The sequence below is a fragment of the Argiope bruennichi genome, chromosome X1 (genome assembly GCF_947563725.1).
Source record: "Argiope bruennichi chromosome X1, qqArgBrue1.1, whole genome shotgun sequence".
NCBI lineage: Eukaryota > Metazoa > Arthropoda > Arachnida > Araneae > Araneidae > Argiope > Argiope bruennichi.
The window spans coordinates 21,437,313-21,450,425 of NC_079162.1; the positions used below are offsets into that span (position 1 = coordinate 21,437,313).

Genomic DNA, 13,113 nt, shown 5'->3' on the forward strand with positions numbered 1-13,113 from the left:
TACGCCAGTTTCGAACATTCAACAGCTGCTTGCGAAAATACATCTTCATCAATGACTATAACACATGCTCGATACCTGCTTAATACTGCCTTACAAACACTGATATTCAAATTCATTTAGTAGCAAAAATCTCCTGTAGTCAGTGATCTTTTTAAACTGAAGGATATAAGGTCTCTTACAATATTTTTCATCAGCGAGTGATCTTTTTAAACCGAAGGATATAAGGTCTCTTATAAAATTCGTCACGCACTGGCTTACGGTACGCCAGTATCATGCATGATAGCTGCAGGATATTTACAATAGTTGCTTTGACGACATTCCATTACAGATGTGCCAATATTTGATTTGAGAGCGAGACTCGAACTAGCATCAGGAAAGCCACTACCTGAATCGCTAGCCCCAATACCGCATCGAGCGCCGAGATGCTCGATATCACATGCAAACGCTCTAAGAGCTAATGGTGAGGCATGTGTCTGTTTTAGAATTATTTTCGAAACAAACACAACATTGTTTCTTCTTTTACATCAACTCCTCCATACTTTAAACGTAAATCTGCACTTTCAGCATTGGTGTATAATTTCATCCTACTATTATAATGTTTTTAATCAGAAAATAATGACTCTTATTGCACTGTAGGTTAAATAATGCATAATTAAATTTATCAGTGAAAATAGAGATCTCTTCTTGTCTCCTTAGCTTTCAACATCAAGTGTCATACTCACAAGGTCTAAGAGGGGGGAGAAGCACCACAGTTTCTTCACGTTCATTTGCATTCATAAATATCTTTCAAACAGAGATTTTATTTATTATCATTAACCAAATTATTTTTATTTGTTTTTTTATAATTCCATCCTCATCTATTTGGTCATGATAGCAAGAGAACACTGTTTTTTTCTCATACATAATAATTTTTCACATTATTATTCCAAATAATTTCTCAGAGTATGAAATCTTTATAAACAGTTTCATTTTATTATCATTTCTTATATGTTTGTAAATTCTATACATCGTTATTTTGTTTTTCTACTGTAAATATTTTGGTATTTAATAAAATCCCAGTACTATGCCCATCAAACCGTTCAGTGACAAGAATAGTTACAGAAACGGAGGTATGAGACAGAGTTCTGTTCTCTGGTGTTCACACGTTACGTCTCTGCTTATATTTTTCTACACAATACTGACTTATCTTTACATATCAGATCTTTTCTTAAATTTTTGAAATATTTTCAGATTTTGATTTATAAGTGAAAATAGTCACAATATTTAGAAAATTGTGTTAGTCAAGAAAGGCTTGATGAGGAGTAAATGTAAAAGCTGCTTAACATAATGCGTCAATGACGTCTTATCGAGTTAAGAAACGTGTGCTTTGTTTATGACATTCTAGAGGAAGATGAAAAATACTTTCCCTCCTCCTTCACAGTTTTTTCTCTAAGGTTTGTTTACTGCATTTGCAACCACATTCAAAAAAAGTGAAACTAAAAGTTTCCTACAAGTCATTATTCGCTCATTATATGTTCATTATAAGAATAGTTAGCTGATTGTTCATCTTTTTTTTTTAATCTCTAAGATATAAAGGTTACGAATATAATTAAATTTTCGTTTTTGGATCTTCTCCTAAAAAACAAGTTGGTGTCCCTTATTAACATTAACAGTTTTCATCGCAAAGTTATAGAGAACAAAATTTATTGTAATAAAAACCTATATTTTTCATATGTTTGGAATAATTTGACAGAAAATGGTATTAAATCAAAGAAAGTTGCAGCATTCCACCCCGCCAATACATTAATTTATGTCAAATTACCAATTAGCTTTCATAAAGAATCTAACAGAAAACATTCTGTTTTGTTCAGATAAAGTTTTCAATAGGTGTAAGATATCAATAGCCAACATCATCTGCCTTTTATGCCTAATTTTCCAATGCAATCTACAAGATTAAATTTTTTTAAATTTATTTATTTATTTAAAAAAAATGGTGAGTAATTTATATTACTTAGACAGGTTGCATCTGTTAGTAACAGAAATAAACAACTGTTTTCTGAATTACGAAATCATTCGTGAGTAATGAATTTATAATTCTAAGAGAATATCAATAAAAAATCAATAAATCTCATCAATAAAATTTTTTAATATCGTTTATTTAGTTGTCTGTTAAAGCACAACTCTTATAAAATTAAGGAACTAGAAATGATTCTTAAATATGAAATTCTATAGTTCACTAGACTCTTCAAAAGTTTCTTTCCATTGCTATAAAAAGCAACTTGAAGCTATTATTTGGACATACAGAACATATGTCAATTTGTCATATGTATCATAAAAACAAATTAAATGCTTCTATTAATCGAAATATTACCTTCATTCTGAAATATGACCCTTTTTTTTAGATGCCTGGTGAGTCAAGATACTGGTTATCAGATTTTTGCTACTTGCTCCACCTTCTATGTCCCGTTGGTTATCATACTGATTTTATACTGGAGAATTTTCCAAGTGGCCCGAAAAAGGATTCGCCATAAGCCTGGAGCAAAGGCATGTGTCCAGCCAACGGAGAAACCAATGGTGACCATGGTGTCTCATGATAATAAGAGCTCACCTTCGACTCAAATGACTGAGCTAACTTCAGCAATCAATGGCGCTCCGTCGACCTCTGATGCGGTAAGTTTCATTCTACTTGTTTTTATTTAAAGTTTTTTTTTTTTTCATTTTAATACAAAGATGTCCATATTCAATTTGATAGATTCAGCAATTTTTCATCATTGGATTAAACAATATGTATGAGCTCGTGATCCAAGAATGTAATATCAGTATACTGTCTACATACAATTACTTATGTATTCGACCTACTTTACTTTGAAAGATAATGTTTAAACTTAAAATGTAAAACTCTGTTAAGTTTTTAGAAACTTTTACATTCTTAAAACAAGAGTTTTGCAAGAATTCAAGACAAATTCGTTGACTGAAGTTCTGCAAAATTCTTTGAGCATCTTATGATTACATTTGGCTATTTTCATCCTTTCTTGCTTTGAATTTTAGTTAACTTTATAATTATATTACACCTTAATTAAAATCAATTAGAATTTCTCCAAAAAAAATGTTCATTTTTGGAAGTAAGGTAAAAAACACAAAACCTTTTAATACTTGCTTGAATATTCCATGTCTGTGGTCATAAATTGTAAATAGAAGAAAATGGGCCAGTACTTACTATATTTTTATATCATATACGCGATTCACATCAAAATATGTATATGAAAAAGTTTTTTAAGTTATTTAATAAATAAGTAATTTTGATTAAGTAAATCAATATCTTCATTAAAACGTTTGAGACATTTTTAGATAATTTAATTTTAGGCACTACATTTATGTATAAATACATAATAAAATAATTTGTAAAAAATGAGTTTCTGATTTATCTCATTACACTGATTAAAATAAAGCAGGCAATTTTTGAAATTTCCATAGTTAGATCTCATTAGAATAGGACATCTTCGCAAAGAAATTTGGTATTCTTATACCATTTAATTTTATATAAGCTTAAAATTGGAAAACCGATAATATCTTAATCTGTGTATAAAAATTTAGTAATATTGGTTCATTCACATTTTATCAACTATTTCAATTAAGAATTTAAGTATCATCCAGCAGAGATATAAAATTTTGAAATATTTTACTTTAATATCAGTTAAGCTTAAAATTCCCTGTAGATTTATTCTGAATAACTATAATTTGTATACTGCAACACATGACCAAATCAATGAGTGAGAAAAATGAATTAATGCTGTAAAGTTACTGGAACACAGAAATTTTTACAGAAAAAAATTCACACATCAGTATCTGTGCTGTAACAACATTTTCTCTATGCTTCCAATAGTGACCAAGTTATATGGAGGCTTGATATTTATAGTTGTGTCTGAATTAACTAGATCATTTTCATTTGATAGTAGCAAACAAGTGAAATATTGCTTAAAAATACGACTACCTGAATAATGGTAACTAACTGATTACATAACATTGATTAACTAGTATTTTTAGTTCATTACTATTGATGAAGAATCTTTATTTCATTAACTGATGCCTTTTATCTACAGATGATAATAAAATTGACCAGCCTACTTAACATTTAGTGTACATTAGCGACCAAATCAAAATTCAGAATCTTCTTCTTTTCAAATATCTTAACCATTAAAAAAAATGTTATTAAACGTCAAAAGTAAAAATTAAGATGAAACGGAAACTTTTCATAAAACATGAAGAAACAGACAAACCTGATTTTTCTAATCGCCAAAAACTTTAAATTGCATTTTCTTACAACGTGCATTATTCGATTTGATTACTATTAGAAATATATCAAGAAAGACATCTCTTTTTTTAGCCTAAAAAATGAATCAATTTCAGTTGCAAAAGGATTTATAACATTTTCTAAATTCAGTATAAAAATACATTTTTATACTGCAAATTAAATTTTATATCTTTGTATATCTATAAAACTTTTGACTAATTATTGTGTATAGAAGTTAAAATTGAAAACTATTTTTTGTTCTTATCGCACAAACATAATATATTCCTTAAACGATTTAATTTTTTTCACTATAATCTATGTGTTCCCTAATCAAATCATTGGACGATAATCGATTTAAAACTGAATTACTATCTTTGCAGGTATTTCATATTTAAATATAAAGACACTATTAAGTGAAGAAGCACATTTCAATTTTGGAATTTATTATTTAAAATTTGAATCAAAAATTAATTTTTGAAAAATATAATTTTATTTGAAGTAACATTTTAAAATTAGTAATTAACATCTGGGATTTAACTGTCAGGTTGGATTTATACCTCAGTTTTGAAAGATTTCCCTATAAAAGTCTATGTCCAAAATTACAAAAAGCACCGAGAAATATTTTATTTTTCCTTTCATTTTCAGGCCCCTCCAGTCAAGAACAAAAAGAAACCAACACGAGAAAACATGGAAGCCAAACGTGAAAGAAAAGCTGCTAAAACTTTGGCTATCATTACTGGAGTGTTTGTCATCTGCTGGTTACCATTCTTCGTAACTGCTCTTTTGATGGCCGTATGCCGAATGCCCTCGTGTGAACCTAATCCATATTTGTTCTCTTTCTTCTTATGGTTAGGCTATGCCAACTCTATGCTCAACCCTATCATATACACTATCTTCAGCCCTGATTTCAGAAGTGCGTTCAAACGTGTCCTCTGTGGAAAGAAAAGGGGGCGCATGCATTAAAAGGTCCTTTCATGCAACTGTAACACAGGATGAATTGCTTTGAACCAAAAAGTTAATTCTTTTATTCATCCATGCACTTTCAGTACAACATTGCGCAATCGTTTTTAAATGATTTTTTATTAAAAATTCCTAGAAAGTAAAATGAGAGCAAACATGGTTGAAAAATGAACAGTAAACTGTTTGCCCAACAGAAAAAACATGTATATGCGCACTTTTATGAATCTGAAATATCTTTTTACACATCATATACGTATACATTAAATTTGCTTTCCTTATTCAAATATCTTTATAATCACAAAAGTAAAAGAAAATATCAATCCATGCAATAATATCCAATAAGATTATCAGCATGGCAGCTCGTGATGAATAGTTCAAGAAATTTCCTTAAATTATACATCATGTACTGTTCATTTAAAAAAATGTAACATTATAATTTATTTTTTGAGAGCTGCAACTGAAATTTAATAAGGTTGTTATTTATTATGCACATAAGGCATGAATTATATTAACTACATGACCTAATCAAATGTTTTCTTAAATTAGTGACCGTTTTTTCCTAGCAACACCTAGTTTGCATGGCCGATTAAAACTTAAACTCTCGGCCATTTGAAAATAATCTTAAACGTTAGCTTATATGACGATTAAATTCCATTGACAATAGATTCTTCAGAATTTCCGGATAAAATTTCAAAATCCCCTTTGTAGAACCACATCTTTAATTACAACCATATATGCTCTCTCAAAATGTCTAAAATTTAGAAGAAAATTAGGTCATTTCACCGTATAATTATTATTTTTTTTTTAATATTTCTATTCGTTTCATTCAAAATAAGGTTAAAAACAAATAATTTAAACTTTCAAAAAAATTGCCACAGAGGACTTTTAAATGAAAACTAGATAATTGTCAATATTCGATAACTTTCTTTCTTCTTCATCAAAACAATATTTATTTAATCATTCATCAGATCAATTCTTTTAACAGTGCATACATATGATCCTCATGAACTGAGCTTTGACAGGAGAGCTTTAGAAAAGTAATGAGCTCAAATAAGTAAATCATTTAACGGCAATAGAAATATTCACGAAATCAAAGTCATTTAACCAACGCGTAACCATACGACACGTCAGTAATTATTACATTTAAGTTTCAGTTGTAAATTAGGGCATAGAAATTAGCTGTCGAAAGAGCTAAAATTTCTTCTGGTTCCGAATTTTCTTTTTCTTCCTATAATTAAAGAAACATTTAAGTTATACTATCTCTGAATAATAATATAGCTGTGGATTTATGTTCTGTGTTACTTGATATAAGAAAAGTTTCGTTTATTGAATATTTATTAGAATTAAATTCGATATTTGATCGAGTTTCTATAGTATCTGAAGGGAAGTGAATCATGTCTATGTATTGAATTTCTCATAATTACTTGATTGTTGTATTACACTATAAAAGTAGATCGATGATATTAATATTTAGATTTAATGTCTTATCTGAAAACTGTGTGACCTGACCTTCTCTCTTTCTAGTGAAGATCTCTACATATAATGTACTACTTGTATATTTACCTCCTAAAGGGCTGTTTGTAGTAATAACCCTATTTAATGTGAATGTAGAATCATGTAATCGATGTCTGACGTCGGCTTTTGAACACATTATCTTTAACAATATCTTGATATTTTCCTGATGAATTTCAAAAGTGATTCTCAGGTCTAGTAGAAAGTAGAACAAATATCATGAAAACAAGTATACTGTTTTATAAATATTCATTTGTTTAAATTATCGTCTATAAACTATAATTTTCTTGAGTTTTAAAAAAATCTTTCTTTTTTTTTATTTTAATGTGACTGCTGAATTTTCTTGTTTTATAAGCTATGTTTTGTAAGAATTAAACACCACTATTGTAAAAGAATCAGTGCAGATGATTCAAATGTAGAATTTCATTTAAGATGTGTGTGGTGTAATTTTGTGAAGAGTGTCGTGGACAAGATAGTATAGTATTTATATTATTATTTATGAAATTTTGGGACTTAAATGCTTCTATTGTAAGAAATTGATGTACTTGATTCGTAGATATAATATCTCATTTAATAAAATGCATGTGGTGTCATTTCGTGAAAAATCTTGTGCACAGGATGGTTAAATAAGGTATTTGCATTATTATTTATGAAGATTTCATATTTAAATATTTATTTTATATGAAACTGATGTAGTTGCTCGTATATAGAATATTTCATTTTAAAAAATCTATGTGGTGTAATTTTGTGAAAAGTCTCGTGCACAAGATGGTTAAATAAAGTATTTACATTATTATTTACGAAGATCTGTGTCTTAATTGTTTCTGTTACAAGAAATAGATGTAGTTGACTCGTAGATAGTATATTTCATTTAATAAAATATATGTGGTGTAATTTTATGAAACGTCTCGTGCACAGGATGGTTAAATAAGGTATTTATGTTATTATTTATGGATATTTGTGACTTAAATACTTCTATCAGAAATCAATGTAGTTAATCGCATATAGAATATTTCATTTAAAAAATATATGTGGTGTAATTTTATGAACTGTCATGCACAAGATGGCTGTATAAGGTATATGATGTTATAATATTATTTATGAATATTTACGACATAATTACTTCTGTTATAAAGAAATCAATGCAATTGATTCGTAGGTAGAATGTTTCATTAAGTAAATATATGTGGTGTAATTTTGTGAAAAGTCACGAGCACGGATGGTAAATAAAGTAAATATATTATTATTTATGAAGATTTGTGACTTAAATACTTCTGTCATAAGAAATAGATGTAGTTGATTCGTAGATAGGATATTTCATTTACGAAAATACATGTGGTGTCATTTTGTGGAAGTCTGGTGCATAGAATGGTTAAATAAGGTATTTATATTATTATTTTTGAAGATTTGAGACTTACATGCTTCTGTTATAAGAAATAGATGTAGTTGATTAGTAGATAGAATATTTCATTTAATAAAATACATGTGGTGTAATTTTGTGAGACGTCTCAAGCACAGGATGGTTAAATTAAGTATTTGCATTATTATTTATGAAGATTTTTGATTTCAACACCGTGTTATAAAGAAATCGATGTAGTTGTTTCGTAGATAGGATATTTCATTTAATAAAATACGTGTGGTGTAGTTTTGTGAAACGTCTTGCACAGGATGGTTAAATTAAGTATTTGCATTATTATTTATGAAGATTTTTTATTTAAACACTCTGTTATAAAGAAATCGATGTAGTTTATTCGCATGTATAATATTTCATTTAAGAAAATCTGTGTGGTGTAATTTTATGAAAACTGTCATGAGCAAAATGGTTGTATAATGTTTATGAATGTACGCTATCATTTATAATGATTTTTTGCTTAAATGCTTCTGTTATAAGATATCAATGTAGTTTATTCGTAGGTAGGTAGATATTGTAGTGTATTTTTTAAAATACATAACATGTATTTTAAAAAATACATGTCGTGTAATTATGCGGACGTTTCGTGGACAAAATGGTTGAATAATGTATTTATATAAATCCCTCCTGCTCGAAAATATGGTATACATTTTAAAGTTATTTTTTTATCCGGATATATGTTATGTATTTAGAAAAAACTGCGATTTCTGTTAAATTGGTTAAGTTTATTGATAGTATATACTAATAAAATACAAAATTATTTTAACTTAAGTGGGAAGAACATGCTGGCAACACATTATATTTGTTGCTAACCGTCCCTCAAGGAGGAAAAATGGGACACCATTCATTTTATCCTAGTTTTTTGGAGTAATCTTTAACGTTTTCTCCCTAAACTATAGAAAAAGTCAAATAATTCACTTCAATTGTAACCTTATTAATACCATGTTCCTGTCCACTTGTAATGCAAATTATTCCACTGCGTTCACCAGTTAACTTCTTTGATTTGATATTTTTTTCTTTGTAATCCACTCAATACTAATTTCATTCAAATTTTCCATTTCCTTATAATAGCGAATGTTATTTTATTTTACACAAAGTATAATATTGTATTTATTGCATTGAAAGCATTTCACTTTATATATATATAAACTAAAATTTATTGTTTTTCAAAAATTTTAAGTACTTCCAGGTTACCAAAGGGATTGTCTGTGTCAATAATTTTAAAATGAAGACCATATTTTCGGACAAAAGTAGTATTAATTAGGAATATTTTTACTTAAAAGCTTCTGTTACGTAAAATCCATGTAGTTGTCTCTTATGTATTTTTTCATTTAAGAAGATACATGTAGTATAATTTCGTGAAAAATGCCATGCATAATTTGGTTATGAAATTATATTATTATGTATGAATATTTTTGATTTGAATGTTTATGTTATAAGAAATTCAATTAGTTGATTCATATGTAGAAAATTTCATTTATACGTGTGGTGTAATTTTTGTGAAAAATGTAATGCGCAAAATGGTTAAATAAAGTATTTATATTTGTGCGCAAAAAAATTCTATTCAATTCGCAAATATTTTCATGTTTTTGAGTTGCAACAAATGCCATTGTGGGTATAAAGATATGAAATCTAAAATGAAAGTTTGAGATTCAGTTGAGATTATTTAGAACAGTAAAAAGTAATCATATAAAATTATTAACATTTTCTGCTCACTAAAATTTGTCGTATTGAAGTACTTCTCAAATGCTATGATGTTCGCGCTTTTTCTACAATTCTACTACTACCATACGTAAATAATACGTAAATAAGTATGGTAGCAGTGGCATATTCCACTAAGCTGGAAAGAATAATTATTGAAGCCTTTCCTAAGAGATAAGGCTTCTAAATTGATTCTTGAATCAAAATATTCTTCCGATATAGGGAGAAAAAGCGATAGTTAATATTGTAAAAGTATGCTTTTAATAACGTTCTAAAATGTAAGGAAAAATTTATTATTTTAAATTTATTTCCAGATGTCGCTTTTGATATGGAATCGAAATTTAATTAAAATCAATCGACTGATTGATAATTATGTTCGAAAAATATTAAAATGTCGAAATGAATTTTTATTAGGAACACACACAACCCTACAAAATTTTAGAATTTTAACATATCAAAGAGAAGAAAATTGAAAGACACTTCAAAATCTTGTAAATTTTGCTGAAAAATATAAGTAACTTATGACTTTTAATACTGTATTTTCCTTTTCTGAAGCGGCACTTTAACAATAAGAATTATTTTGAATAAAAAGAGTTTGAAAACTTCACACATCCTTATTTGATCACTTCTTTTATAAAATAAAAGTGCTGTCACTAAAGACTTATTCTTAAATTTGTGCGAGATCGTCAAAGATGTGTTTTCTGTCTGTAGTAACAAGATCGAATCACTATGGGAGCTTTCTTGATCTGGACACTGTCACATTTGCTAGAAACAGCTTTATTGAATGTATTTATTTGGTTTTGATAGCTTTGAAGTATCCTAGTATTAAACTTTTGCAAATACTTATGTAAAATAAAGACTAAACTCTATTAATATAATATATTGTATGATTTCTCCACGATATTGTTAAATACTCTGAATGCTAGAAAATATTATAAAGGGAATCGTAATAATATCGGTGGGTATTTTGTGCTGATAGTGAGTGTCAATGCAGAGTGCATTATTTTAGTAGAAGACATAATATAAACAATAATTACTCTGATTTCAACAGAAATTTTAGATTTCACGACTTTTCTTATTTAACTAGCGATTTTATTTTATATAAAAGCTTGGATCTATTTAAGCTTCTGCTATGATATTTATATCCCTATAATCGCTAATGAAATTGCTTTCTTATATCACATTCTTTGAAAAATAAATCTATTTTACTAATGGAATGAGACGTCGAAATAATAAGTACTTGACTTGTTCTCGCATGGAACCATCTTTCTGTCTCGTTCTATAAAAGAATATGTGTGAATGTAATCCATGACACTATATTGTTACTCCTTTGAAGTGTTGCACGCTCATTCACGCTAAATACTCCTACAGTGAAGATCAACGTGGCATGTAAATTTTTATTAATTATTAATTAAAGGGCTGTTAGACATAATTACTTTTTTAAAAATAGTTAAAAAATATTCTGAACCAGGAAATTTTTTTTCTTTGTTTATTATAAAGAATAAATTGACAGTCTGCATTTTCATGCCACCAAAATAAAAATACATAGTCCATTTCGAAGAGTCTCTGCTCTGTCACATGATAACAAATCAAAAGTTTGAACTAATAATTTTTCCTCTGATGAAAATAGTATTTTCCCCTCTTGATCCAATTGTCGCTGATTTACAAAATGAAACTAAGAATTTTTCAAAAAAAAGTTTAGAATTAAAAATTTTTCTTAAACTTTTTTGTAGAAATATATTTCATTTTTCACAAAAACATATAAATATATTAGAATATTATCTCAATCAATTATACTTTGAATAATACATTTAAATCTTCGAGAATTATTTTATTATATTCCGATTTTCTTTGTGTAGGATCGAAGTGAAACAAATTTAAAGCATTTGTGGTCCTCCAAAAATATCGAATTTTCTTTTTAAGCTTTTCATTCTTTTAAAATTTAAACTACATTCATTATTTTGTAAACAAAGATTACTTAGAGTTTTTTGGGATATGAATATTTTCAAATTTGCATACAAAATATAACTCATTTTCCTGACTCTAGATGGCGATAGGAGCAGTCACTTATTAGAATAATATGTGGGAAAATGACACTCGCTTTAAAGTTTTCATCTTCCTAAAATCGTGAAAAATAAACCAGAAGGAAAGTAATCTATGGAAAGTGAATGGGGGAATAAACAAACAAAAAGAAGTACCTTCTATCACCAGCAAGCATATTTATATCATTTTGTCAGATGAATACCATATATTGGTGCTGCCATCTATATTCGAAATATCGATTCTTTAATGAACATGATAGTTAGTACTTGGACATTAGACTCGTTATGTATTTTAAAAATTAAATTTTGTCTTGCATTCTGTTAGAGAATCTGGCAGATAATTTTTAACCCCGATGCATCAAGACGTTTAGATATAAAAATAATATGTAAATCAGTGTCCACAACCAACAAAAATATCAACCAACTGAAATTCTCACAATTTATTTTATTATAAACAGTAACAGAAAGCGAATGACCATATTCATGACATATAATTTATGAGGATCAAAGGCATCTGCTCTTGAACAAATGAGCATTCATTGTAGGTACATGCTGTTTTGCTTGCATTGATAAGTTTAAAATTTTTAATATAGTTGAAATATTATGAAATAAGATTATTATACTTTCAGTCTTATTTGTTTTACTAAAGACAAATTGATATGACCCAATATTCTTAGGCATAAATTAAAATGTACGCCTCTTAATGACATGTGTTTTCAAATATTCATATGCATTGAGAGAATAAACAAGCAAATATTCTGTCCTAAGCTTTCACTACATCAGAGTGGTAAATTAGGATACAACGAATCGGTAAATCTGTTTCCCCCGCATTAAGTTGAAAAAAATATCTCAGTAAAGAAATTTAAATATTTTTGAGGGAGGTTTAATGATGGACCTGATTAATGAAAGTGATCTGATACACAGTGAAAAGTGTAAAGTACTTTCGAAGACTCAATTATTAAATTTATATAGAAATGGGATCTAGATAGATTCCCATAGAGAAGAAATCACGAATGCCACGGAAAATTATTATGCAAGTCAAAATAATAAAATATAATAGATAAAAAGAGAAAATTATTAATTCGCATTAGGTATCGAAGGATTTCTAGTTATTTCACTAGCCATATATATTGTAAATATCTGGTACTAAAACATAAAAAATAAAATTTGGATTTTAAGCTTTCGAATCTGTTGGCTTAGATCGAAACAAAAAGATA

At 28.0% G+C, this 13,113-nt stretch overlaps 1 protein-coding gene and 1 long non-coding RNA gene across 2 annotated transcripts in view; one reads left to right on the forward strand and one right to left on the reverse strand.

Annotated features, from left to right (window-relative positions):
• The window catches only part of LOC129958911 (5-hydroxytryptamine receptor 2A-like), a 70,786-nt gene extending 65,553 nt beyond the window's left edge, over nucleotides 1-5,233 (forward strand). Inside the window, exons 2-4 of the mRNA XM_056071648.1 lie at nucleotides 2,382-2,649; nucleotides 2,938-2,955; nucleotides 4,880-5,233. Of these exons, the coding sequence (XP_055927623.1) occupies nucleotides 2,382-2,649; nucleotides 2,938-2,955; nucleotides 4,880-5,233 (640 nt within the window). The remainder of the gene's footprint in view (nucleotides 1-2,381; nucleotides 2,650-2,937; nucleotides 2,956-4,879) is intronic.
• LOC129958914 (uncharacterized) overlaps nucleotides 1-13,113 on the reverse strand; it is a 94,130-nt gene that overhangs the window by 56,253 nt on the left and 24,764 nt on the right. The gene's annotated exons all lie outside the window — the stretch shown is intronic.